Source organism: Corvus kubaryi, unplaced genomic scaffold, assembly GCF_017639235.1.
Source record: "Corvus kubaryi isolate FWS band 111438036 unplaced genomic scaffold, C.kubaryi_AGA036_p1.0 66, whole genome shotgun sequence".
Lineage (NCBI taxonomy): Eukaryota > Metazoa > Chordata > Aves > Passeriformes > Corvidae > Corvus > Corvus kubaryi.
The window spans coordinates 29,240,875-29,267,013 of NW_024582054.1; the positions used below are offsets into that span (position 1 = coordinate 29,240,875).

The following is a 26,139-nucleotide window of genomic DNA, read 5'->3' on the forward strand; positions in this document are numbered from 1 at the left end:
TACTTAACAACATTATTTACTCACTCTTATTTCATATTCATTCCCTTATTCCTACTACACAGTTGTAGATGTCCAGGTCTTTCATAACAGAAAACAACTTCTACAATATTAGATGTACATGTATGCTTCAATATGGAAGCTGAGCCTTACCTTAAAACTGCTAACTTAAAAAGTAAAGTATCTTCTGCTTCCTTTTAGCAAAACTTGGCTGCAGAAACTCCCCAGAGGCAACTGTTTGCAATTTTCCCTTAATTTGCAACTACCCCTCCCTTGGCAGCCTGCCAGCAGCTCCTCCTCTGTCCGCTTGGGACATTGGCCCAACACAGTCCACCCAGCCCTAGATAAAAGATCATAATTTTTGCTATTAATAACCAACCCAAAGTTGTTCTTATCTGCCCACTTCTTCGGCTCTGCACCACTGTAATTAATGAACGCCAAAAACTCTACACACAATTTTTTCAGCCCTACTGAATGCATTCTGGTGAGTGCCTATGAAATAAAATTAAATTGAAAAGCTGAAGACAACAGTAGCCTCATGTTGACAGGTCACTCTGATTCCAGGTCAAAGCAGACTCTATATTTGGCTGCTTTGATTATAATTGCTTGCAGGATAAAAAATAAATAGCAATTATCTCACTGTCACACAAGAAAAAAAAGACCTAAAAAATGAACCAATCCTAAAGTAACATTGAAAAACAAATTATTTCAAAAGCAATCAGGAGTAGTAAAATTCAGTTTCCAAGTTTGTTTTTAATTGCCAATAGTGTCAACATTAATATTCTTCCTCTATTGGATAATATATCCCTTTTAGTTATGAAAGCATTTAGCAAACTAAAAATGTCAAACTACAATTATACAAGGCTAAACTCAGGGCTGTTTTCATCTCCAGTCCACAGTGCCACAGCTGAGATCCCTAATTACAAGGGTCATCTACACAAGTTGCAGTCCAGCCCATGCATCTTGCCTGCTGTGTCAGTCCCACAGATTTAAGACCAACAAACAAAACAGATGAAGTGTTCAGGGGTGTGATGAAGTTAATCCTTAAGAGGATATAGGAATTAGTTTTTCAAACTAAATTCAGAGCTACCGAGCAAAAGCAAAACAACACAACTGCTGCTCGAAACCATTAAAACACTGCAGAAACAGCACTCCATTTACAGGGTTTACTTCGGTGGATTTTCAGTTTCCAGGTACCACCTTTACTAGCTGAACCTGTACCACGAGAAAATAAAGTACTAAATGGAGGATTATTTTAGCTTTTTCAGACAAACCCAAGTGGTCGGGATCCACCACAGCACGACACATGGATTTATGACCCATCATGTTAAACCCAAAGTAGCTAAGCCTTGCAAATCTCTCGGTGCTGTGTTTCCTTCTTCCAAGGGCACGTTTTGTGGCTCCTTGACCTGGGTTAATAAGTCTTTATTCTCAATAACAACTGAGACCATGGAGACTCCCTGAACTGAACCCAGGCCTCTACTCCTGACATTTCAGATATCGTGATGAATTGCTTGGATAATATTCTCCTCAGCGGTCAGCTTTGCCTGCAAATTTATTGTCCTTTCTGTAGCCTCCACACATTTCACTTTCCACAGTTCTTTAAAGAAAAAATTCAGTTTTCACTTGAGTTTTTTGGTGACTTTTTTTCCTTTTTGGCAGAAGGGCAGGGCAGGAATGTCTGTTTCTTCTTCAGAGTCCACCTACCCTAATAACTGTGAGCGCTACTGGGCTCCAGTTCTGGCAGGTGCAGAAAAGGATCAAATAATTCTTATACCAGCAGGGAGTTTTTTCAGACAGGTTTCCTGAGTGCCTGCAGGTGTCTGAGTCATCATCACCAAACATCACCTCCCCAGTATTGTTTTAGTCCGCACTTCATGGGGCTGAGGGTGGTAAAACATTGGAACAGGTTGCCCTGGAAAGGGTGGTGGATGTCCCATGCCTGGAAACATCCAAGGTCATGTTGGATGGGACTCTGAACAACCTGACCTTGTTGAAGATGTCCCTGCTCATTGCAGGGAGGGTTGGACTAGATGACCTTTAAAGTCCCCTCCAACCCAAACCATTCTGTGACTCTATGATTCTATTTCAACCAAGGTTTAAGAGCAGGACAGTGATCCCTTAGATGGCTACACTTCCGCAGATTCCTTGAGAACTGAGCCCCAGAAAGACAGGAGCAATTATAAATGCCCCTGAAAGTATCTCCCATTCTGAGAACCACCATCTTTTCAGATGCTTGGGAGTGCAGAGAGGAGAGAACTTTGAAAAGAAGCCCCAACAGAAGGAAAACCTTAGACTGGCACCTACAAATGCTGAGGCATCTACGTCAACCACGAAACACAGCCCTCCCTCAGTATTTGGGGAACAACTGTTTATGCAATTCTGTTATTTAGGTACAGAAAAAGGCCCATTTCTAAACCCCCAGCTCAGCTTCTCCTCTTCTCCCTGTCTGCCCAGCTCTGTGCTCCTTAAGCCTAAGCCTAGAGCAGGTAACAGCAGACCTGGACTTCCCATCAAAACAATGGAAAACAATGGATAAAAAAACCTGCTGGGGCTGACTGCTTCTCCTTGCTCCACTGAAAAGCAGGATCTATGCCACAGCACACATATGTCAATTATCTCACATGGAATGACACACCAGAGCCCCTGTTCCACATATCCAACCTCTCCAAGCCAGAGACACAGCCTTGCTGCCACCTCCTTCTCCAATAAGCCCGTGGCCAGCAGCCAGCTGAAGCAGCCAGAGGAAAAAGCAGCTTTTTGCCTTTTTTTCCTCAAGCAAGGGAGGATGAGGCCTTAAGCGGCTGGTTAGACCCATCAAAGAGAAATGTAAAGCTTTTACACTGCTCAAACTGAAAATAAAGCTCATTTTCCACCATGCTTTTATTGGAGAAATTCAAGACAGAAAAGACACATTGCCCACTGCAGTCACAACAAGGCAGGCAAAAAAAATCCAAGCCTGGAAAAGCTTTCAGGATTTTAAAACATTCTGCATTCCAGACCAGAATTTTATCAAACAAACAAACAAACAAAAAGAAGAAAAGAAAAAGAAAAAAAGGAAAAGGAAAAGAAAAAGAAAAAGTAAAAGAAAAAGAAAAAGTAAAAAAAGAAGAAGAAGAAAAAGAAGAAAAAGGAAGAAGGAGACAGAGAAGGACATAAAGAGTCTTTCTCCTCTAAAACAGTTGGGGGTAGGAGGGGGATAACAGGACAGCCAGGCTGGTCAGCCAGGTGCTAAGGGCATTCATTCACAGGCAACATGGCCAAGTAAGGTTTAACAGATGGGTCTTCTTCACTTGGCTCAGGAACCTGAATCCAAATTTCCAGTATCTTTTCCTGACCCCAGAACCCATTACTCTGGGGCACTTCTTTTCAACCAAGACTTATGACAAAGATGACACAAATTTTCCTGTAGGGAGTGTCTCTATTGATAACCTGATCCTTTGGAAAATTCCTAGAACAGCCACAAATGCTATAAAAATGTATTCACGTGATTCAGCTTATGCTTTCACTCAAATTTATCCCCCTGATGGCTCTAACAAAATGCAGGTTTCTCTCCAAAACCCCTCTCTAAATTTGTTTAGAAATCTTTCAGCCAAACTCTATGATTAGTTTTCATCCCTTAACCTTTCTAGTTACTCAAGGCATGAATATGGAATGAATTTATGGCATTCCTATCCCTTAATGAAATGCAAAGATCCTACATGAAAAAACACGCACACAGATTTTGGAGTGAGACATGCACATGCAGTGCTCGTGTGTGAGTGATATACATAGCCAAGTAAGAAAATCCTGTCATCTGTAATTCATACCCAAGACTTCAGGTATCAAAAAACTGCACTCAAAGCAGCTGGTGGTCTCATATTACCACGCTGGCTGCAGCAAGCTCTTCACATCTCATTAACGGCGTAATGAAGGCTCAATCAGGGATACAGCCTGTCAAGACTGCCAAGCACCAGCATATAGAGGCCAGAGGAGAAAGATCAGCTTGTACCAAGGTTTTTATTGTTTAGATCTCAGAATTGGGAAAGAGCAAGTCCTGCCACAGAAAATATTTTCCAGTGAGCAAACGGCACACGGAGACAAAGATCAAACCCTCAAAGTGCTTGGAAGGCTTTGCACAAGGAAGGTAGCACCAAGCAGGTCACGCACAAGGCTCATTTCCACAGGTGGGGCACAAAACCTGTGAGGCAATGGAGGTGCTAAAGCCAGAGGCTAGAAGAGCGAACAGGATGGGGACACGCACGCTTGCACTGATGACCAAGTGCCCTTTGAGTATGTAACACAATTAGCACTAAACTCAGCACCTTTATTTCTCATGTATGCAGCAATTATATGTAATAGGGTTTCATAATGTTCTCTCTACTGATTATATCCCAGAATCAAAGAATAACAAGTTGGAAGAGACATTAAGGATCATCTGGTCCAACCTTTCATAGTCTACACAAGATGGCCCAGCACTCTGTCCAGCCAAATCTTATCAGTGTCCTATTTTGGGATACCCATCACTTCCCTGGGGAGATTAATCTGAAGGATGATCTCACTGTGAAAAAATTTTCTCTTCTGTCCAATCAAAATCTCATCCATTACCCCTTGTCTTTTCCATTTGACTCCTTGCAAAAAATGAGTCTCCATCGTCCCTGGAGCCACCCTTTAAATACTGGAACATGGTGATAAGCCTCCCCTATGACATCTCTTCTCAAGACTGAAAAACCCATATCTTTTTGTATGCAACATATACATTTATGTATTCCCAAACAGTTGGCACTGATGTATTCAGACAAAATCTGAGGAAGAAAGGATGCTGGAAGAAGAAATCAGTACAAGGAGTCCAACAGGGGTCCAACACCCAACCACTGAAGAAGCAACAACTGTGCCAGCAGCGAGCCTGCTGCTCACCATCCTGCAATCCATGCTGGGATCCCGAGTGGGGTCAACAACCCTCCTTGGCACATGCATCGGTCAACAGCCCTTCTCCAACCATCTTTAGCCTGCAGACCCTCAAGCACGCTTCCAGGGCAGCTCAGACCCTGCCAGAAACGTCACATTTCTGCAATCTCCCCTGCCCACAGTGCTGCTGGCACGGGTCATCAGCTGCTGTTGAAAAAAAGAAGGAGGATAGAACACACATGTATCTTTCCTTGCTGTGTGAGGGAGCTGAATCTGCTCATGGAAGGACTGGTGAAGCCCCAAGGCCAGGACAATGGATGAGGTGGGAGCTGGCAGCTGCAGGGGATGAAATGCAGAACACAAGAGTAAGACCCGGGAGGATGAGCCCATCCCCACCTCATATCAGATCACCTTTAGCCACTTTTCACATCCTCCTTGAATAAGAAGCTGAACAGTGCTGGTACACAGGGACAAGGACTACGATCAATGAACAGTGCCTGCATGGGGTCCTTAACACCCACAGAAATCAATGGCAATATCTTTCAACCTCAGCCCCTGTCAGATTATGCTTGCAGCAGTAATGGAGGCGTAAATACGAGGAGCAATAAATGAGCAAACTGCTAATTGTGAAGCTTTCCCATGTATTCTCAGTGAAATTAGCAGTGAATGCAGGTCGCTGGGTGCCTAACCAGGCACAAGATGGTACTTGCTCGGCGATTGCTCACTGCTAAAGCCGCTTACTTTCATGGGGGCATGCAGGAGCACGTTACCACCCACCGCACACACATTACTTGAAATTACTGCCCTAAATGACTGCATGTGAATTTTAATTCAAAACAAAGCCTAAATCAGGTCTCAAACCGTACCTAGATTATGAAGGGGAAGTTATATAAAGTTATTTGGTAAACTACACCCTGTATTTTACCTTTATCTCTGCTATTATCAGACCTTTCCCACTTTTTCTTCATGTGGCAAGAGATGAACTGGTAGAGTACAGACCAATGGGGAAAGGACAAGGCGATAGTCAGCAAACACCAGAATGACAGAAACACCAAGAAAGATGACGAAGTATTTGAGGTGGTAAAAAAGGGACATAAAAACAAATTGCAGAGGGAAATTTCACACCAAAGGATGGTATTTCTTGAGAACAAACTCCACGATATTTGACTGTGACAGTCTCCTAAATGAAATGGTGCACTTTTTTTCAGGAACTGAGAATCAGAAAGAGCATGTAGAGTGTGGAGAGGATGCTGGGATGCTGCATGGTCAGGAAAATGGACAGACTGATGTACCTGATCTCCATCTCTGAAACAGATCTCACCATAGAGCACTTTTATCATGAAGAATAAGAAAGAAGTCGTTTGCAGAGACTCAAACAGTTTTCAGCTTCAAGTCTCTGCAAATTAATACACTTTGTAGGAAAAAACAGTCAAATGTAGTGTTTATTCTAAGCACTTTACTGCCTCAGACTCATTAACCTGGTATCTTACATGCTGTTTTTGTAATGCAAATTTGCTAAAATACTGTGCTTTTCATAAAACATTCATACAGACAAGCTCACACTACTCAAATACCAATTGTAAGTGGAGCAAAAATACACTTACTTTTTCCTAATATTTCGGCTCTGCACCTAAGTCTTATCTGCACAAGCAGTTTGTGAGAAGCCTTCTGCTGTTGCTGCTGCCACTGTAGCACAAAGGTGGAAGATTTCCCAAAGCAGCTGATGTAGGCAATTATAAACTGAATTACCACATGCCAAAGCCAAATAAAAAGACTTTGTAGAAGGTACCTGCAGCAGAGGTTTTTTGAGGAAGAGAGATCATTACAGAGAGGAGGAGAGATATCCTGCATTTAAGGCCAAACATTGCACATACTGCACCTGTTTGCAGAGCTCCTCTTTAGGAGCCACCTGCCCTGCCTGCAGCACATCACAGGAGTTTGCTGGGCACCCTCACCGTGCAGCACCAGGCACACTGCTTCCAACTGCTGAACTGGCTGGACAGGATACATCCATCCAACAACATGGGCAGCCCAGCAGGAGATACTAAATCATCTCAATAAGGTCTCCAGCCCAGCTTGACCCACACAGTGAGAGATGCCTCAGGGCTGGAGAGGGCTGAGGGAAGGGACAGGTTCCTGGTTTATGACTTACACAGCTGTGGAGAAGGACCAGAACATCACCTTAAGGGTTCAGTGTTAAAACAGCACTCTCCCTCCTCCAATGGACTTGGATCTTGGAACATGAACTACCACAGCAAAGCCATGGCCTGCTGAGATTCACAATACAAATTGCACTAAACCAAATTCAAATACATAGGACAAATGCAGGCAATTTTGGGAGCTTTCCCTCCTCCCTCCACACTTACCAACTACTTTTGTTTCAAGACAATCTGTAACTGTGTCATCTCAAATTAAACTCTGAGCAACTGCTCTCATCCTGTATTTAGTTTTGAAAACTCCCATTTCTTTTTCAGGCCTGAAGAAGGGCCCACAAACCTGGAAAATGTCTAAGTTTTACAACTGTACCAGTTGGTCTGACAGAAGAAGACACTACCTTTCCAGACTTCCCAGAGCTATGAGGCAGAAGTCAACAACATTGCCTGAGGTGCCAGAATCATCTACACTGGTTTTCATCAGGTTCAGAGCTACAACACAAAGGTAACCAACATGAGGCATCTTAACAAGAGGTTTTCTGTATTCTGCATAATAACATGCCAACTGCAAGCCAGATGTACTTCCCAACCTGTCTGCTAGACCTGGTTCCCACTCACCCAAAACACATCAAGGTTCCATTACAGCTTCTGAGCACAGGGGACTTCCTGAAGGAAACCAGGTCCTCAGGGGGATGATGCACACACACATCACTGGGATGCACCCACACCACACAGGCACAGCATGGCAAGGGCCTGGAGGCTGGGAACTGCACCCAGAACGACTACCCTGCAGTACAGGCATAACCAAAGTGAATCAGGCTTAACACGAAACTTTTAAATTGTTAAAATAAATTAGCAGTCACAAACACAAAACAAAACAAAACAACAAAGAAACCTATCCAAAAAAAACCTCAAACACCCTCCTCACCACCCAAAGAAAACCTCCAAATCCAACAAAGATTCAGGCAGGACCTATAATCAAAATAAAACCGAAACAGTAATTTTGCATATGAGCTTCATAACATGTTAAGAAAATAAGTACTTGTTCAAACACCTGCAATGATTTCTCAGATTCAGAAGAAGAGAGTGAACATACTGAAACCTGGTTGGTTTCGAAATTCAGTTCATTTGGCACATCCTCCACTTTTGCAAGAAAACAAACAGCAAAGGCAGACAAGCCATGGCATGAGCAGCTCTGCACTCTCCTGCCCACCTGCCTGAAGCCCGACTCAGAGGAACCTCCCTGGCTACACCAGCTTAGCTTCATCTTTACACTCAGTCCTCAGCCTGTCCATTAAAATGGTCAATAGCAATGCCAGCTGAGAAACGTCCATCACTGGGAACTCCTTTTTACAGGTCACTGGCCAACCAGACAACAACAGCTTCTAGCCATGACTGACCTCTCTGCGACACGAACCGCTGATTTCCAGAAGAAAGACAAGCCATGAGCCATCCATTTTCTTAATCATAATTAAAACAAAACCAAAACCACTCAATTGTTTCTATATGAATTTGTTTGTACAAAATAAAAATGTGCAATCATCCTGCTACTTTTCTGGAGACTGAACACTAATGTAATAAGAATCTAAATGCATTCAGTTCATCTACTGTTGAACAGAAATCAGCATCACAACAGTCTGGATAACGAAATGTTCTGCTGCACAGACCTCCAAGCAAGCTGACAAAACAGATTCAGATGGGTGTGTCTTATGATGGAAAAATTAACTGTGATAAAGAATAAAATGCCCCTTAGATATGTTGTTTTCAGAGTCATTAAGATGCAAAAGGAGTTTTAAAAAAATGCCGTCTCCATAAAGTTCAAGCTCATGTATGAAAAAGCAAACAAACCTGCCTGGATGACTGGCTGTTTGCAATACTGGCTCTGGCAACACTGGCTTCTTTAGTTGATCAGTCCTGCTCCCAACTGTGCTATACAGAGCTGTATGATGCAGATAGATCTGGGGGTTTTAAGAAAAATGGAGCAAAACCAGCACAACACACACTGAAGTCTGTATTAAAGAAAAAAGCTTAACACCAGTTACTTCCTCTTGCAAACATTAAAAATGTTTGCTATTTGCAGAGATTCTCAATCAGAGACAGACTGCATCATGTTTGACTCCAGTGAAATGTCTCCTGAGAAAGTCTGCCTTGATCTAAGATTCTCATACTTGGGTTTTAATTTCCAGTTATATTTACAGGAATCTGCTTCCTCCAATTTCCTAATTGAGAATCCATGGCTTGAAATATGCCCATCAGCTATCATATGACTGCAAATCAACTATCTACTTAACCAAGAGATACACACTCTCAGGCTTCAGAAAATAATTAGGCACCCCAGATTTTCCTGCAGCTTCCAGAAGAGCAAATGTCAACAACCACATCAACAGCCAAGACCACTGGTCCCATCCAGCTTCACAGCTCCTGTACCCCGACGTCTCAGTGATTCACGGAATTGCTACCACAGTAACCAGAAAGATACATGGAAATGACACAACAAACCCACAACTGGCTGCCTGTGTCCAGTTCCTGCTCTGAGCTGAACTCCTACTCACCAGGCTCTTGGTCCTTAGTGGATATGCACTCTTTGATGGACTCGGTTATGCCAAGACTAGCAGCAGTGGGGAGTGGGCCAAGCAAGGATTCCAGTGCAGGGGGTCTTACAAGAGTTTCATTTCCATTTCTGCATTCTCCATCTTCATTACTTTTAACTCTATCCTTCTCATTAAGTTCATCATAAAAGTCCTTGTTTAAGTGATTAGCAGCTGCTTCTAGTTCCTCATCTTCTGCCTCCTCCTCTCCAAGTATGCTAGAGGCATTATCTTCTATAGAATCTGTAAGGGGAGAAAACCCAACAGATCACTGCATACCATCTGTTACAGAAACTAAATAAATAGAGAAGCACTCAAAAATCTTTAGAGGTAATCTGTAAAAGAAATACACAATATTTTAGTTCAATGTATGAATACATGGAGTTTCCAGATGCTCTTCAAATTCATTACCTTGAGTATTAAAATGTATTTTTGTGACTACAGTCATCATTTAAAACAGAAGCATCATCTTACCACATTAGGTAAAAGGGCTTTGTGAGACAAGTCAGCTATTTCCTGGTATAACTGCAAATTAAAAATAGCCAGTTCAACCTGCACATAGCCCTTCCATATGGGAAGTCAACTGGGGAATTTGGCGACAGAAGGGTCTAGATACTGGTCCACTGCACTTTCAGTGATGAAAAGAAACATTCTCAGGTGCCAGTGCCAAGCTTATACTGCACCAGGAAAGAAAAACAACTGAAATCATTAATGAACTATCCCTGCAATGAACAATGTGGTTGTTTTGAAGACTCATTTATGAACCACCTATTTGGCAGAGAGAACCCCAATGCAAGAGATCTTGTACTGTGAAAACATATGTATGATCACATTTATCACCATAACATTCATACACTTCAGACTGCCAGATCTGAACTCAATACTATTTAAGGAGTCATAAGACTTTATAGACTTACCATCTTTAGTGAAATTTGCAAATACGCCTTTTGCTTTCGGTCTACTGTTTTCTAATTCAATCTCTATTTCATCTTGGTAGCTCGATATTTCTCCTGTGGTGTTGAAATAAAAGTAAAACTCAGCAATCATTGATGTAATATTGAAGAAATGAGTGATATGTTACACTAAACACAACTTATACCTTCAAAATCCTCCAGCTTTTTTGATAGTGCCTTCTCAAGCTGAAATGACAATAAACAAAATAAACATTAAATTACTATAAAAATATGCACAATTTTGAACTGTTTGTGAGCTGTATATAGACACAAAGAATGGCAGGGTATTTCAAAAGCATAAGCAGGTTTTGAATCACCACTGAAATTACTTTGTAGTGTTAGACAGGTATGACAGACAGGTCTCAAAATACTAACCAATTTCAAATGTTATCTCCCCCATCTCTATACTTCAAAAGGAGCCTTCTCTCTGGCAAGCTGCAAATAAAAGGCCTCATTCTCCAGCAGTCAGACTCTGTGACTGTGCCTATAGATGTAGGAAGTGCAAGGACAGTGCTAAGACTGGAGTGCCCACACCAGACAGAGCACACTGGTGATAGCAGAGTGAAGCTCTGACCTACAGCACCTGGCTGGTTCTTGAGAACATCACTAATACCCCTACAGACCTTAAATGATAGCACAGTTAGAGCAAACATAAACCTTAACAAACCAATAATGTAAGAATTGACTATGACAGCAGTAAAATCTTCTCTGCTGCCAGCTTTACTTCATGATTTGTAAAGAAATCAAGCCACATGAGAACTAATCTCTGTGGAAGCAGGTGGTGTACCACACAAAACCACCAGCAGTCTCATTGAAGTAAATGGGTTATTGTTTTCCTATCTATTTAAATAAAGTTCCGTGTAATGGCACTTCTTCTGATCACAGGTATCACCTTAAAAACAGTGCACATTTCTGATCTGTGACATTTTTAATTGGGAAACTATCCCAGTGTTGCAGAACGGAATGGGTTAAACATGAACTTGTTCAAAATGGTACAGCACGAGCTATGAGAAAGATGCAGATAGAAGAAACTGCAAAAATCACATCCTTTTGCACAGAACAGAACACCACGGTGAAGACTGCAGAACATCCTGCAGCAAGATAAGCAAGTGCACAAAAGGAAAAGTAACATTACAGCTTGCTATGCATTAGCTAGCACGGACAGAACAAATGGAAATTGTTATACAGAGGCTTAAACAGTATAAATATCTGTGCCTCTGTTCAATAAATGTCCTTCCATCACCAATGCTTGGTCCATGTGTGTTTCAATCGTTATTATCCATTTGCCAATAAATCAAAAAATATCTTTAGTTAATGGGTATCATATGCTCATCTAACTAATGCTCATCCTTCTCTCAAGGACTTCGAAATAAATGTACTAAACCTTACCAAGGGCTGGTCAGTTAGGATTTAGCATTAACTGATTCAAAAGGGAATGCGCAGAGGGAGGAGAGAGAAAAGAAACACAGAAGATATCAGATTCAGAATTTACCTGCTGTATCTTCAATTTTTTTTGACCAGCTGTAAACGAAGGAGGATCACATTCTTCTTCCAAGTCAATCTTCATAAACTCATCTATGGTTAGCTGACTGGTTGGTGTATCTTCAAACTCTGTCAACCTACCAAAGCATACAGCACATGACCAAAACATCCTCAAGAACTCCTTTGAAAGTAACAAAATTTGCAAGCTGCCAAGCTATGGAATAAACATGTCATCCTTAGCAACTCTGGCTCAAACACAGACGACATTAAAACTGAAGTGCTACTAATTGTTTCATCTGCTGCAAAGAAAGTATCTTTTCATATCCCAAATTAGCTTTTGATTTATTAGAGTATGTAACACACATTTTTTTTTGATGAACAAAGATTGAACAGAAATACTGCAGACCCTACGGTCAATTAAGTAGAGACAAAACTAAGACAATAAACACGGCTCATTCCTCCCCTCTCGTTGCTTTTGTTATCAACAGCAACAACAAAATGGATTCACCAAATAAAATATCTGTCATCATAGTTTAGGAGTATGCTCAAAAATCTTCCTGATATGTCAGCATGATTAATTTACACAAAGCAAATGTTAAAGTAACGTCTCTTAAGCAGGCTGGAAGAGGGACAAGAAATAACCTTCCCAGGACACACAGAAGCAGTGGTAAAATAAATTGATCATTTTCACATCACACAGATGAAATAGATGGATGAACATAATTTGACAATAATAAACTTTGAATTTGTTTAATGTTTGCATTTTAAAAGTCCCTACCTATGTGAGAGACAGGACTGGCTTCATGGGGAATTGCCATGAAAGCAGCTGAATCTTTCAGAGGAATTCAATCTTAAATAAGATCACGTGGTCATAACTTAATCCACAAATACCAGCATTTTATACAGGTGGCTGAGAATGAGCACATCCATTTTACAGATGGAGAAAATGAGACAAAAGGTTAAGTACAAAGCCAGGTCAGGAAACGTCTGGCAGAATGTTCCTCTGACAGAAAGTGCCCTTTTAATAATATCAACATTTTCCATGGGAAAATGGCAATGATGGGTCTGCAGCTGCTTCGCTGGAATATTCCCATCTTCCAGAGGAAGCAGAGCTGACAAAGGCTTCCATCTGCAAAGCTTAGGAACTAAAAATGGTGATTCAGTGCTCTCAGCACGGGACCTTTTTGCATTTCTCTCCCCCTAAAAACAGTTGTGGTTTTCTCCTCAGTTTTCTCCTCTACCTCTGGTTGCAATGAAACTCCTTCCGAAGGAGGAATTTTCTCTAGGACAGAAATTCAGTTTCTAGCCAATACCAGGGTCAACGCCAAGAGCACGGAGCCACATTCTCCTGCTATATCCTCATCAGTCTCTGTGTTTCTTCCTTTATAAATTGAGGAGCAAGATAAGACAGCCCGTACGGAGGGGTGTAGACAGGCTGTAACTTTGCCCGGAGGCATCCCACTCCTGGAGCAGAGGTCAGAGGACACAGGCAGCATCTCATGCCATGAAATGCACAGAGAGAGCCGGGCACCTCTGTATAACTCCAACAGCAAGCAGCACTGAGCCGGTGCATGGCTATGCCAGCCAGAATTAGTGCTGCTGAGGATAAGAAAGCCTCTGAAAACTAGACTTGCTTTTGGAATTCAAGCATCTCCACAAAGCTCCAAATTAGCCATGTACTTGAGAGTGACTGACAGCCCAAACCCTTCCCTCAGAGTACCAGGGACCAGCTCCCTCCTCCTCTCTTTCAGATCAAATTGGAAAGGAGAGGAGGATGCTGTTGGCAGCAGCAGCACCCAGCTTTTAATTAAAAGACTAGAAATCTTTCTCGGCGTTAAAGGGCTTCCAGAATGCATTACCCACCTTCCAGGAGGGAGCCACATCTATCAGGCTAGAGGTAAAACCTGGCTAGGGCACTGTTATTATTATTTTAATTCAGGATTCACTTAATGTCAAGCCCATCTATCATTTGAGGAGCATGGATCTTCCCAGTCACCATCATTAAAGAACAGCCATCCATCTCTCCACGAATTAATCATGTACTCACAGGCAGCCCCACTTCAGCAAGACTCTTCCTCCCAACCAGCCTCGCCTTGTTAAATATTACTCTCCTCCCAGTGTTAAAAGCCAAGGTGCACTTTGGCAAAGACACACAGTTTGTTTACTCAACACTTGCTCTGAGTGTGAGATGAGCTGCCAGAGCCAGAGCCCCACCAAAGTGGCACCACCTCTGCGCATGCCAAGCAGCCAGGAAAGCACCAGGAGCAGAACCCATGAAGTCAGGCTGGGGACAAGATGACCATGCCTGGGTGTCACCACCTAACCCCATGCACGTCTGCCTGCAGACACTTCAGGCTCTGTCTGTCCCTCTCCTGTCCACAGTGTCATCTGACTCACATCACGTACCCTGTACCCATCAGAGCTCAGCCCTGGGGTGAGCCAATGTGCTGGAGCCAGCACGATCTCCAGCTGAAGCACCAGCTTCCACCCTGAGCTGGAACGGCAGGATGGGTCTCTCCCTACACCTTTGGCGTGTCTGCACTAGGACAGGGCAGAGCTACATCGTGTTTGCTGCCAAGGAGCTCAAACCCACAGCACGGCACGGTTCAACCATCTGACCGGGCCACCAGCACCCAGTCCCATGCCCGTGCCCTCCTTTCCTCAGTCCTGATGTGAGCCAAGCAGGGTAGGGCTGACCACCCGGTGGGGAGGGCTGCCAGCATCACAGTTTAAGCACAGACTGGTGGTGATACAAGTTTACAGCACCATGTTATTTTTTCACTTCCCTCAGGTCTTGCCACCAAGGCTCTAGCCCTCCTCTCAAAATGAGGAACCATCCCTGATGGTCGGGATACCAGCTTGAGCATCATCTCCGTGGGAGAGCAAGCTGCACACTCAACATTTTCTCCTTTAACTTGATATAAATAAATACCTGCATTTACCAACCACTCGCCTGCCTCAACATTTTACACTGGCTGATATCCTGTCTACAAATTTTTAAACATTTCTTTAATTTTATCCACTGTTTGGACACACGCCACCAAGGCAACAAACTGATGCTGCAGCAGTCTGCACCACATGAAACAAAGCAGCATTAGTTTGGCAGTTAAGAAAAACTGACGCAACCTTAATTATAAACACAATAATTTTGGGGGCAAGGGAGTGGCTTCATGAAAAAAAAAAATAGCTACAGGCTATTTTTCAAGTCCCACATAAAAATGCTATCCACGTTCATTTTTCACTTTTGTTAACCTACAAAAATTTAGTAAGAGTTGCCACTTTAAGTTATGCACAGACAGAGGGAAAATAAACAGATATACAAATTAAAATATTATTTCCTTGGCATAAATTCAAAAAGGCTCTAAAAATTGAAATTTGGCAGACAAGGATCTTCTATTTATAGTCAAAGCAGAGGCAACCACTGCAGCTCAGGCTAAGATTCAACTTCCAGGATAAACCGTCCTCTTATAGTTTCTCACAGCAAACTCTTTCAAGCAAATTCCTTTGGGAGAAAAGTTTTTCCAGAGCCTGGTGTCATCTGCCTCTAACTTCAACCCTTTTTTACAAAGAAAAATTTCCACAGTTGTTGTTTCATCCATTTACAGACAAAACCACACCTCTGCTTCTGATAAAGCACTTTTGTGCACAAACCAGCAAACCGATTCTGTTCACACTTAATTTAACTCCCAATAAGGGAAAATGGGTCAATCATTTTGAAGTTACATGCAATGTCCTTTTTACTTCGTTTTGTTCCAGGGATACCCTCCAGTGGAGACTCCTGAATCCAGTCTACAGTGATGGAAAAAACAGACTCGTGTGTGCAGCTGAGGGCTCGGTTTTAATGTTTAATTGAGATTCTGCAAGCAGTGGGGTGCGACGAAGCACACAAAAGAACAAGGACTTCTGGAGTCCAACTCACAAATGCTTCAGAAGCCCAAGTTCAAAGCCCAAGAGGGACTTCTAAGCAGAGACCATTTAGGAACAGCCCCGGTGTCCTCCTACCTATAGACAATAATCATCAAGCTCTAGAAAGCAGGCAGCATGAGCAGAGATTATGTTGTGCTGCATCTCCATACAGAAGGGCAAACAAGTTACAACTTCAGAGACAGTTGTTTTTTAAAGAGGGAGCATGGGGTTTAGCCTGAGCCATCAGCCTTTAAGTTACCTGTTGTGAGAGGTCTTTTTAAAGTATTTAAAGTATTTTATCAATACTTTAGAAAAATAATAAGCTGAATATGACATACTGTTAGCAGAAATATGTGAAAAAAAATCTTTATTGCAAGACAAACTGGTGCTGGTAATTAAAACTCCCCTGAGTTTTCCCAAATTAACAATATAATTAAAACCGTAAATAATAACTTACATGGTATCTACATAATCTTAACTGTCATATCAATTACAAATATTCTAGTAATAGATCAGCTGATTTGACACCTCAGACAATTCCAAACTCTGGAAAAGTAAGGGATGTACTTTTGTGTCTTAGTGAAGAACCAGAATACTGCAGAACATCCCCACTGTTTTAACTTGACCCTCATCAGTGCTTCCAAACCTGTGCACTCACAGGAGAGAAGCTCAGCATTCACACTGGTGTTCAAACCATCACTGTTTCTATACCACAAATCTAACCATCTATTGCATCATCCTTCTCTCCTTATTTTTTTCCAAGCCATACAATGTTTAGACATGACCTATTTATGGAAGTATGTGAACACATACCTTAAAAGTGATACTCAATATAGAACATGTATCAGAAACAGTTATTAAATGCTTCCTACATGACATAACAAAAACTTTTTCCAGTAGCCACCAGTAAGTAAACAGTACTTACTAGTAAGTAAACAGAAGAGTAATCTCCTGATATGTAAACATTGTACATATATATACTTTTACATGTACTTTCAGCAATATAAAAGGTAGTTTTAAGCCTGTATGAATGAGCAGCTCATTACTAAAGGTAAGGACAAAATCAGAGGTGATCCAGTTGCTGTAGTTTTGCAACTTATAACTTATCACTCGAGCTGTGCTAAATTAGCCTGTCTGTTCCCTGCCCAATACAACTGTTAAGAGAAATATTCTCACCTTTAAACAACTTCCAACATTAATATACATCACCTTTTTTGCAATGGACTAAGAGCATACACACACAGTCATTTACTGCCAATTAATAGGTGAGTGATAATTTATGGGGCTCATTTGCTGGCAACTCTCTGATGTTTCTCTAAGTATTAAAAACAGGTACCTCTAAAGATTGTACTAAATAAAGCACCCTTTAGAATTAGTTCCTATTACTTGCTCACACCAACACAGAGATTTAAAACTGTCACAAATTCATTAGCATAAATTTTAAAGACCCAATTCTACAAATGCTTACACACAGAGTTAACTTGCATTAACACTTGTGGCCCACTGTCAGCCCCTGGATAATCCCACTAGCAGACATCCCTGGGCATCCCAGAACTCTCTCAGTCCAAACCACCTGAAAATTTTTGCTCTTTTTTTTCCCCGATTCAAATGCTCACACCATGCTAACGAAACAAAACGTGTTAGCATTCCTCAAAATTCTGCTTCATTAGTGTGGTTCCTCTGCTGTGGTCTGCCAAAAGCACTCTATGATCTCCTGGAAAAGAAAAATAGAGCTGCTTAATTTCTTAACAGCCACTCAGATGAGGAAAGTCAAACAAAGGAAAACTATTTACAAGATCTAAGCCTGAGTTAGTGTGAATAAGTTACTGACTGTTTCAAAAGTAAGAGTCACCAATTTTGAAATTATATTTTTAAGTATGATGTACTAAAATGTATTAGGGATCTAATTAATGTATTAACTTGCTAACTGTATAGAAGCTGGATTTATAAAAAGGAACATTGCCTGTGAAATTGGATTCCTCAGAAATAAAACCTTTTTTTATTAAACCAGACAATCCACCTTAGAAAGGTATGCAGTATCAGCCCACATGGATCAAGTTGTATTTTACTCACCATACTAGAAAGGTTTCTAGAAATCATCTGTAAGCCATTTGAATTGATTTAACTGGAGACATGAGATATTTCTCAATTTAGCTTACGGCAGCAGCCACCAGTGAAGGAGCTGCTTGGTTGCTGAGCTGAGATCAGAGCAGACATCACCACAATCTCCTTTACATGAAATAAATTTCCTGGCATTCTAAATGCTTCTCTCCACATCACACTTCAACCAAGAGCCCTTACACAACTCTGGCATTCTGAGCATCCTCGGCCCCTCCATGCTCAAACACCTTAGGTCACCAGCTCTCACTGATCCACAGGATACCCTCCACAGAATTTTAGCACGGCTGTACTTGGATCACAGCCCAACACTGACTTCCACACACCTTTCCCTTTGGTCCCGGCCTTGATAGGGCTTTGATGCTTTGAAAAACAACAACCTCACAGCCACCTCACAGCTACCCAAGTCCTTGTTTCTTTCCCTTCTCATCCTGACTCCAGACTCATGTACGGACCAGCTCCTCGCCTTGCCTGCTCTCACAGGCATCTCTCCAGCTTGAGACAGCAATGGGAGCTTGGACATGAGGCTTATGCCAGCCATATATTACAGAAATTAAAAAAAAAAAAAAGAAAAGCTGCAGGCATTACACTCAGTACATTTATCTCTATGCATAAATCTTTAATTTTTCCAGAAAATTATCACCTCAGTCATTGAAAGAGCTGTAACAGGGTCCTCAGGATATAAGCAAAGGACCACATTTATCAAAGTCCCTGCAGCATCTACAACTGGTAAATGAAGCTCCTTCGTAAAAGGTCTTGTCTTCCTTCCCGAAACACTATTAGGCTGTGAGAAAAAAAGCATTCACCCCAAAAATGAGATGTTTAAACGCATTCCGGCCTTTCATTCCAATTTCTTCTAAATGAAGCTTTACTGCTTCTGAAGTTCATCACAAATAGGTTTTTTAGCAGACAGTACTTTATGGAACTGAGAAGAAGTATTTTTTATGCAAAAAGCAGTTCAATTTAAAGATAAAGTGAGCAAGCCAAAGCGGCAAAATGCAAACGTTAGGAAAGATAAGCTGATTTTTTTTTATTTCTATGGAAGAAGTGCCTAAGATCTTCAAACAGGCGTAAGGGCCACGCAGTATTAGATAATGCACAATGGACAAGTATTACAAGAATTATTCTTACTAAAGATAAGACAAAATTTAGAGCACAGAGAAAGCATTCAACAGGTGAATAAAAAGATGAAGGGGTAGAGCATTTAAAGGTTAAAAAGGCAGAGGCGAAGACACGTGCATTGAACATAGGCACAAATGTGAGGACTGAACTAAATAAAAGGATTGGGTTTATTAAAAGTTAATTTCTGCTACCTCCACAGATGATTACATAGAAAATAACAATTTGACTAATTAGTTAATATTTGTACAGTACTTTGAATATATAAAGTGATATATAAGTTAATATAATTTCAATTAGACTGGAAATGAGATAGAATTATCAGTGCATTTATTAATATTTAATAAGTTCGCTTTCAACAACAGCAACAAGCTTTACATTTTAATTGTGTGCTTCAAAACATAAAGCTAGAAGGCCCTGTGAAGTAACTACAAAGTTTTCTCTACCACTATTACCAAAACCCCACACATATTAAAAACAAACAAGCACTGCTTTTTAAGCGAAATTAAGAACTCTTGATTGGAAGATGAGTGACTGCACACATGGGCCATGCCTTGTCGCTTTTTCCTTCCAGAACAGGTTCTCCTTATGACCAGGTTGTGAATTTTTATAACCTGGAGACATACCACATTTTTGTGAACCTCCTCCTAAGAGCTACTCCTCCGGCTCAGAGCAGTGAAAGAGGACATAGCCTCCAGGCACGCGGGCTTGGTGTTCTCCAGCTGACTGAGAACAGGGTGAACTAATCCAGTCCCACCAGCTGCACTGCCCAGGACCAGAAATAGTGCCCTTCTCAGGGAAGGGCTGCCAGCCCTTGCTGAGGGTCTCCCCAAAACAAGAATTCCCAATCAGGATTTCCTAAACAGCATCGTTCCCGCATCCTCATCCACACATTCCTGTCCCCTGCAAGGCAGAGGCACATCGTATAGGGCCTTTCCTTGCAGATTTCTGCCATGGGCACCAAAAGTAAACCCAGCTTCCAGTGGTCTGTGCTTCCCCAAGAAGCCAACTAGGAGCTAAATCAAACCACACAGCAGAACCTGCAGGCTGGAAGTGTCAGCATTATCTGGACTCATGTTGGGTTTCACTTCCAGAGCTGTCAGGGCAAAGCCATCAGCAGTGAGCACAGCATCCAACACCTTCATAAAACACAAAGCAGCAGCAGCAGCTCCTTACCAACCAGAGTAACTATAATTAAAAGGAAATAAAACTGCACATCAAACTGAGAAGCAAAGGAATTTTTAAGACTGTGAAATAAGTTCTTATTCATTTAGACAACTTCTATTTGATGGCATTTTGAAAGGAATTCTTGAAAGAAAAGGGAAAAAACTGGAGTGCAGAAAGAGTTATTCAAAGGTATTTTTTTTAATTTGCCTTCGTTAAATACTATATAACATGCTCGTATTTGAAAAACATCAATCAAATTTATAGATTCGTGATAAATAGTTGTAATTATAGCTGCCTGAAAATAATTCAGCTGTCACGTTTACCCTGTCAAAGTAAATAAGGCTGTCATTTTAGTTGATGTGTGTGACTTGAGTAAACATTTCAAAGTATGAATTTTGAAGCAAGATCTTCTCGCCTGAAACAATTGCTCAAATTAATTTTCCTTCCAACTCTAATTTATTATGCTCATTTTCTTAGTAAGTACAAATTCTTTAGCTATTTAACCAAAGCATCTTGGAGTAGATCGTGGTGCATAACTCATTAATCATAGAAAATGCACAACTAAAACACATGACCTTTTGGCCAGAAGAAAAAAAGTGGCATTGGTACTGCTCCATCCTTATAGCTGTAGTACCTCGAAGCATTTAAAACACTTCAAATTTATCCCTATACCATGCATAGGTGGAAAATAGCATCATTCCTGTTCCACTAATGAAGATCTGGGGCAAAAACATTTTCCACAATTAATAAGTGACTATTTTTAAGAGGTATTAGGCTTGGTTCAATATGCTTAAGCTGCTTCCAGTAAGATGAAGAGAGACACTAAGGAAGCTTTCTATGGACAAACCTTGGGGGAACAAATATCAGAATATATTGGTGATAGAAAAATTTCCAGCTGTGGGCAACAGAAATCATGGTATTTCAGTTAGATCATTTTTTACTCAACCTATGGGGAAAGAGTATGTTGCAACTTTTCAAAAGTAAAATGACAGAAACAGGATATCTGCTCACATCATTAAAATATGGAAAATGCTACTTGATCTTTAAAAAAACAAACACACGAAAAGTACTTGGAAAATTCCCACTTTCAGGGGATCCTTCACTGAACTTGTCATTAGACTCACTGTGCTGTCTTCAATTTATTAGCAGTGCAACACTACCAAAAATGAACACTGCAGCAAAATATTTTGAAAAGTTCTGTTCAGTAAAAGCTTAAAGACAAGACTCTTCACCACTGGATTCAGGATTAATGAAAAAATCACAGTAGACTGTCAGCTTTGAAATCAATAAATTATTTTTTCTGAGGACATGACAATACTGTTAATATTACTGACACAGCTTTTTTTGCCTTACCTGTTAAATAGGCGCAGTGCTCCTTACCATCTGTGCTAAGCATTTGAGGCCTTACATAAGAGGCAAGGAGGTGTTAGTACTTTAAAATGACCATCTAAAACAGATACTTTTTAAATTCGTGGCACGTGTGAAAATAACCTAATTTTCTCCAATGCACATTTATTTTAGACTGTGTCACTGTTCAGTACTGTAAATGAAAGATAAAAGCAATAAGACTGCACTGACCTTTTCCTTAATGTAGACTCACAAACCTTCACCACCCTGATGACCTCTTTAACAGTCCGTCGGAAATCATGCATTCTGGCCGCCACTAGCAGAGCTAGAGAACAAGCAGGGAAAGTTAATATCAAAAAGAGGGAAATTTCCTGAAGAAAAGCAGAAAACAGTCAGGTAACCATACCCTCTCTGTGTTCCTGCCTTCAGCTAAATAGCTAGAAATGCTTATGCTCAGCTGTGTCCTTGAATACTGGTGATGGACTTGACTTTAAAAAATTTGCTCTCTACCCACTAAGCTGAGCACAAATTGCACCCTGAAAAATTCCGTGCTTTAGTATTGTCATCTACAGCACAAGAACATTTCAATGATCACTTATTTTCAGTTATCATGTTTTTAGCAGAACTCACTGAATTCTGTCCTGAATAAGATCTCCAGAGAAACACTGGATGTGCCTAAGCTGGTCTCCTCATTGCTGCCACTACCATCCCTGTCTTGCTGGTGCCCAAGTGCTCTCCTGCAAGATGCTCTGGACAGCCAGATAACCAGTTACATTTACATGGTGTGTTGATTCAGAGCACCAGCTCTGCTTTGAAGCACTACCCCCACTCATCATACAGTAGCTCACTGTGCAGAGCAGTTTTAAGCATACAAAAGTGCTTTTTTACAGAAGAAACTAAACCAGAGCTCCACTTCTGGTATGTGTTTAAAGTGTTCCTAAAGGGAACATCAGGGCTGAACTAACAACTGGTCCTTCAATCTACGTGTGGCACAGACATTTAGGCCAGGGAACCAAACTAAACCCAGTCCACAGTCCAACACGTGAGCTGCATATTGCACGGGTGGATAGAGGGGGCTCAGCACCACCTGCTTCCATCTATTGATCCATGTCTGTTGAATTAAATTACTTGCTCGTGTGGACACAGCCCATGTAGCGCATCAAAGAGCAGACCGCTCTCCCATAGTCTATACTCAAATTTTTAGCAATGTGCAACAATCAAGTACTATTAACAAAAAGGGGCTAGAAATGTCAAAAAGATTGCATAGTCCTGGGTATCCAAAGGTTTTGAGCATTACTTTTCATTTGTGCACACGCATGTAAGATCTTTCAAATAAAATAAAGCACATACATGAACCCTGTGACTACCTACACTCTTTGTTACTCTGACCTCACTGGCTACTATCTTTTAACGTGGCCCTCCCAAACCCATAGGTTTTATGCAAGCATCATGACAGCAATAGATCTTGGAAAAAGATGAAGAAAGAGAGAAAAATAATTTCACAAAACAGGTCAAAGAGGGCACTTCTTGCATAAGACTCTGTGTAAAGACATAAATCAAACTGCTTGCACTAATGGTGTCATTTTAGCTGACAAAAAAACCTTTTAGCAGTTAGAGCCTGCAGAGTGGGGGCAAGAAAAGCACCAGAAAGGAGCTTAAAAAAAATCCAAACTGTAAGCTACAAAGAATCTGAGCAAGTACTGTAGGAGCAAGGGCAAAAACGAAGTTAGAGTTTCAGAAGCTATTTCGATGAAGACCTATATAATCTGTAGATGCCTGACAGAACAAAACCCCAAGAATGTAGATACCACCAATGAAAGGGGAAAGTCCTCATCTGTTCCAGGCTTTCCCATCCCACCTGCTGTGGGGGAAGGGATATACCCAGGCTCTGACATACCCGCTCCACAGAGCCCCGAGGGCCGGCGGCCGGTGTGCATCCAGTCCCGCTTCATCCTCTGCAGCAGCCTCAGAGCTGTCATGGACACCTCGTGGTTCTTATCCCCAAACTCCAGCATGTGTGCAAAACGAGGAATATACAAACATGGATCTGCAACAGAAAGGAACACAATTATGTCTAACCCTACCATCGATTTAGGAAACGCAGCGCAATGAGGCTGCTGTGTTTGTCTGGCAATCACATACTGTGCTGCAGGGCCAGATCCCCTGACCACCAAGCTTTAGAAGCACCTCTTTAGATAACCTAAAACAAAATACTTTCTTGCTTTATAGACAAGAGATCTTTAAAACACTGCACAAGCATTCTTACACACTTTTCAGTGCCCAAGGCTGCACAGGCTGACTCTGACAAGTGAGCAGTGTTACTGGTATCAGTGAAATCATGCCCAAAGTGAAGCATTTACAAAAGCTTTTGCAGAATGAGGACATGATCTAGGCCCAAAACTTCTAACGTCTCTCAAAAAGTAACAAGGTAACTTGCATGTTTCATCTCAAACCTAACTACAAAGTAAGCTTCAAAAAAATTTATTTGCTTAAAATCCTCCCTAACAGAAATGTAGTTACCTTCAAAGTCAATTCTAGCTGCTTCTCAGACTCATATTCCAAGAATACAAAACACTGTTTATGACAGACGCTGACAGACTCTCCATCAGCATAAAGTGCTGGAACCCAGTTAACATCATTAACACTAATACAGTTTACATCAGCCACAGATCTGCCTCCAGATGTATAAACTTATTTCAAGCGTTGGTGTTATCAGCTTCAAACTAACCAAAATATGTCAGTATGGATTGTGCTCTGCCTAAACCAATTTATAATTTATCAAACAATCTTGTAAAAGCTACACTTAACACATGTTTACTCTTAGTTGAGATATCAATTTCTCATTTCCTGCCAGCCTTTTATCACTTGACCAAAAATCCATGATGTACGGTAAATTGTTAACTATTAGTCTCAACTCAATTTCCTCGGCTGATCCCCTGTGTGGGCACTTAAACTGATAAAGATGAAAATCCAGCTCAAAACACTGGAAAAATCTTAGGGATTTACAACTAATCAAAGCAGTCTCATTTAGCACCAAGTTCGAACAATGATGCCCTGTTGCTATCCATAATTACCAAGATCACACCATAGGTGATAATGCCTATCAGCCCCGCAGAAGCATTTAAGTGAAAGCACTTATAAAGCAAGAACTTCCAACCTCAAACTTCCTCAAAACTGAAGAAATTCCAGGCTGCAGTCCCCTCCTAAACATGACCCTAAAAATCAAAGGTTTCGGAGAACTTCACCAATCCCCATGATTCTAAGGACAGGTGTTCTGTACTTCCAAGTATGATTTCACTTAAGCCCTACTCTAGAGAAATGACCAATTCCAAATTTAACAACAAAAAACCTCATCGTTCAGAAGCCATAGCCTGGGGTTCAACATACATTTAAACTTCGCTCTTTGCACTACAGGAACACGTACAATGTTACAAAGCAACGTCTGGTTTGCTTTTCCATCTCGTCTTACCCGGAGAGTGACCAGCTTCAGCTCCTGCAGCCGCCAGAACGGAGCAGAGCAGAGCAGAGCAAGGAGCCACTCTCAGCTCTCTCTCTGGAGCTGAGTTTCAGAGCTGAGTTTCGGGAGCATTTACACATTTGCATTGTAGCTATTCAGACATTTCTGCTGACATTCATGCCCACAGGTCATTTGACAAAACATTGCACATCGTTAATTTGAATTCTGAAGCTACCAAACAGTCAGAAAATGAATACGTGGGTGGGTTTTAAATAGCAAGCCTTGAAGAAGCCAAAAAAAAAAAAGTAAGAGAGTGAATATATGAATCAGAAGCAGAACCCGGGTTAGCACAGACATGTCCTGCATGGATGCAAACATTCGAAAATAAATAAATAAATAAATAAATATAATGTTAGAAGCTGCAAACTCCAAACACGTTGCTTCCTTCCAGAGGCACCAAACCAGCATGGGTGCACTGAGGGCGCCCTGCTCCCAAGGGGGTCGCCTCTGGCTTTGGGTGACCTCTGGGGCTGAAACCTCTCCACTCAAGTGAGCACGTTCCAGTTGGGCAAAACCCCGTTGGTTTTCCTCAAACGGGACGCTGGGGGCCATGAAGCAGATCGCAAGAAAAAGATGATTTCATGTTTTAAAAAAGGAGCATTTGTTTTTCCGAAGTCTTTCCCTTCTCTCCTGATCCCAAATCTGACTTGGAACTCGGACTTTTGGAAGAACTTTGATGCCACACAGAAACTAAGAGGGATGTAAGAACAGTTTGGAGCACTGTTAAAAGTGCTCCCCACCGAAAGTGGTTCCCGGGCCGGCAGGGCCGGCAGCGAAGCGGGAGCCGATCCCCGCTGCAGGTCGCCCGCAGGGAACGAGCACAGTGGCGGGGGTCAGTCCTCGCCGAAAGATCCCGGAGGATGGGCGGGCCGGGCGCGCTCAGGCGGGGTACGGCGGCTGCGGGG

At 41.6% G+C, this 26,139-nt stretch overlaps 1 protein-coding gene across 2 annotated transcripts in view; it reads right to left on the reverse strand.

Annotated features, from left to right (window-relative positions):
• Nucleotides 1-26,139, reverse strand: part of BRF1 (BRF1 RNA polymerase III transcription initiation factor subunit) — a 172,914-nt gene that overhangs the window by 62,497 nt on the left and 84,278 nt on the right. The window contains exons 1-7 of one of the 2 annotated variants that reach the window (XM_042048136.1): nucleotides 25,187-26,088; nucleotides 23,615-23,764; nucleotides 21,949-22,042; nucleotides 12,071-12,197; nucleotides 10,725-10,764; nucleotides 10,543-10,635; nucleotides 9,590-9,868 (exon numbers count right to left, since the gene is read on the reverse strand). In XM_042048136.1, coding sequence (XP_041904070.1) covers nucleotides 9,590-9,868; nucleotides 10,543-10,635; nucleotides 10,725-10,764; nucleotides 12,071-12,197; nucleotides 21,949-22,042; nucleotides 23,615-23,732 — 751 coding nt within the window. In that variant the 5' untranslated portion in view covers nucleotides 23,733-23,764; nucleotides 25,187-26,088. Of the gene's footprint in view, nucleotides 1-9,589; nucleotides 9,869-10,542; nucleotides 10,636-10,724; nucleotides 10,765-12,070; nucleotides 12,198-21,948; nucleotides 22,043-23,614; nucleotides 23,765-25,186; nucleotides 26,089-26,139 lie in introns of those variants that run through there. The other variant, XM_042048135.1, reaches the window with a different exon arrangement.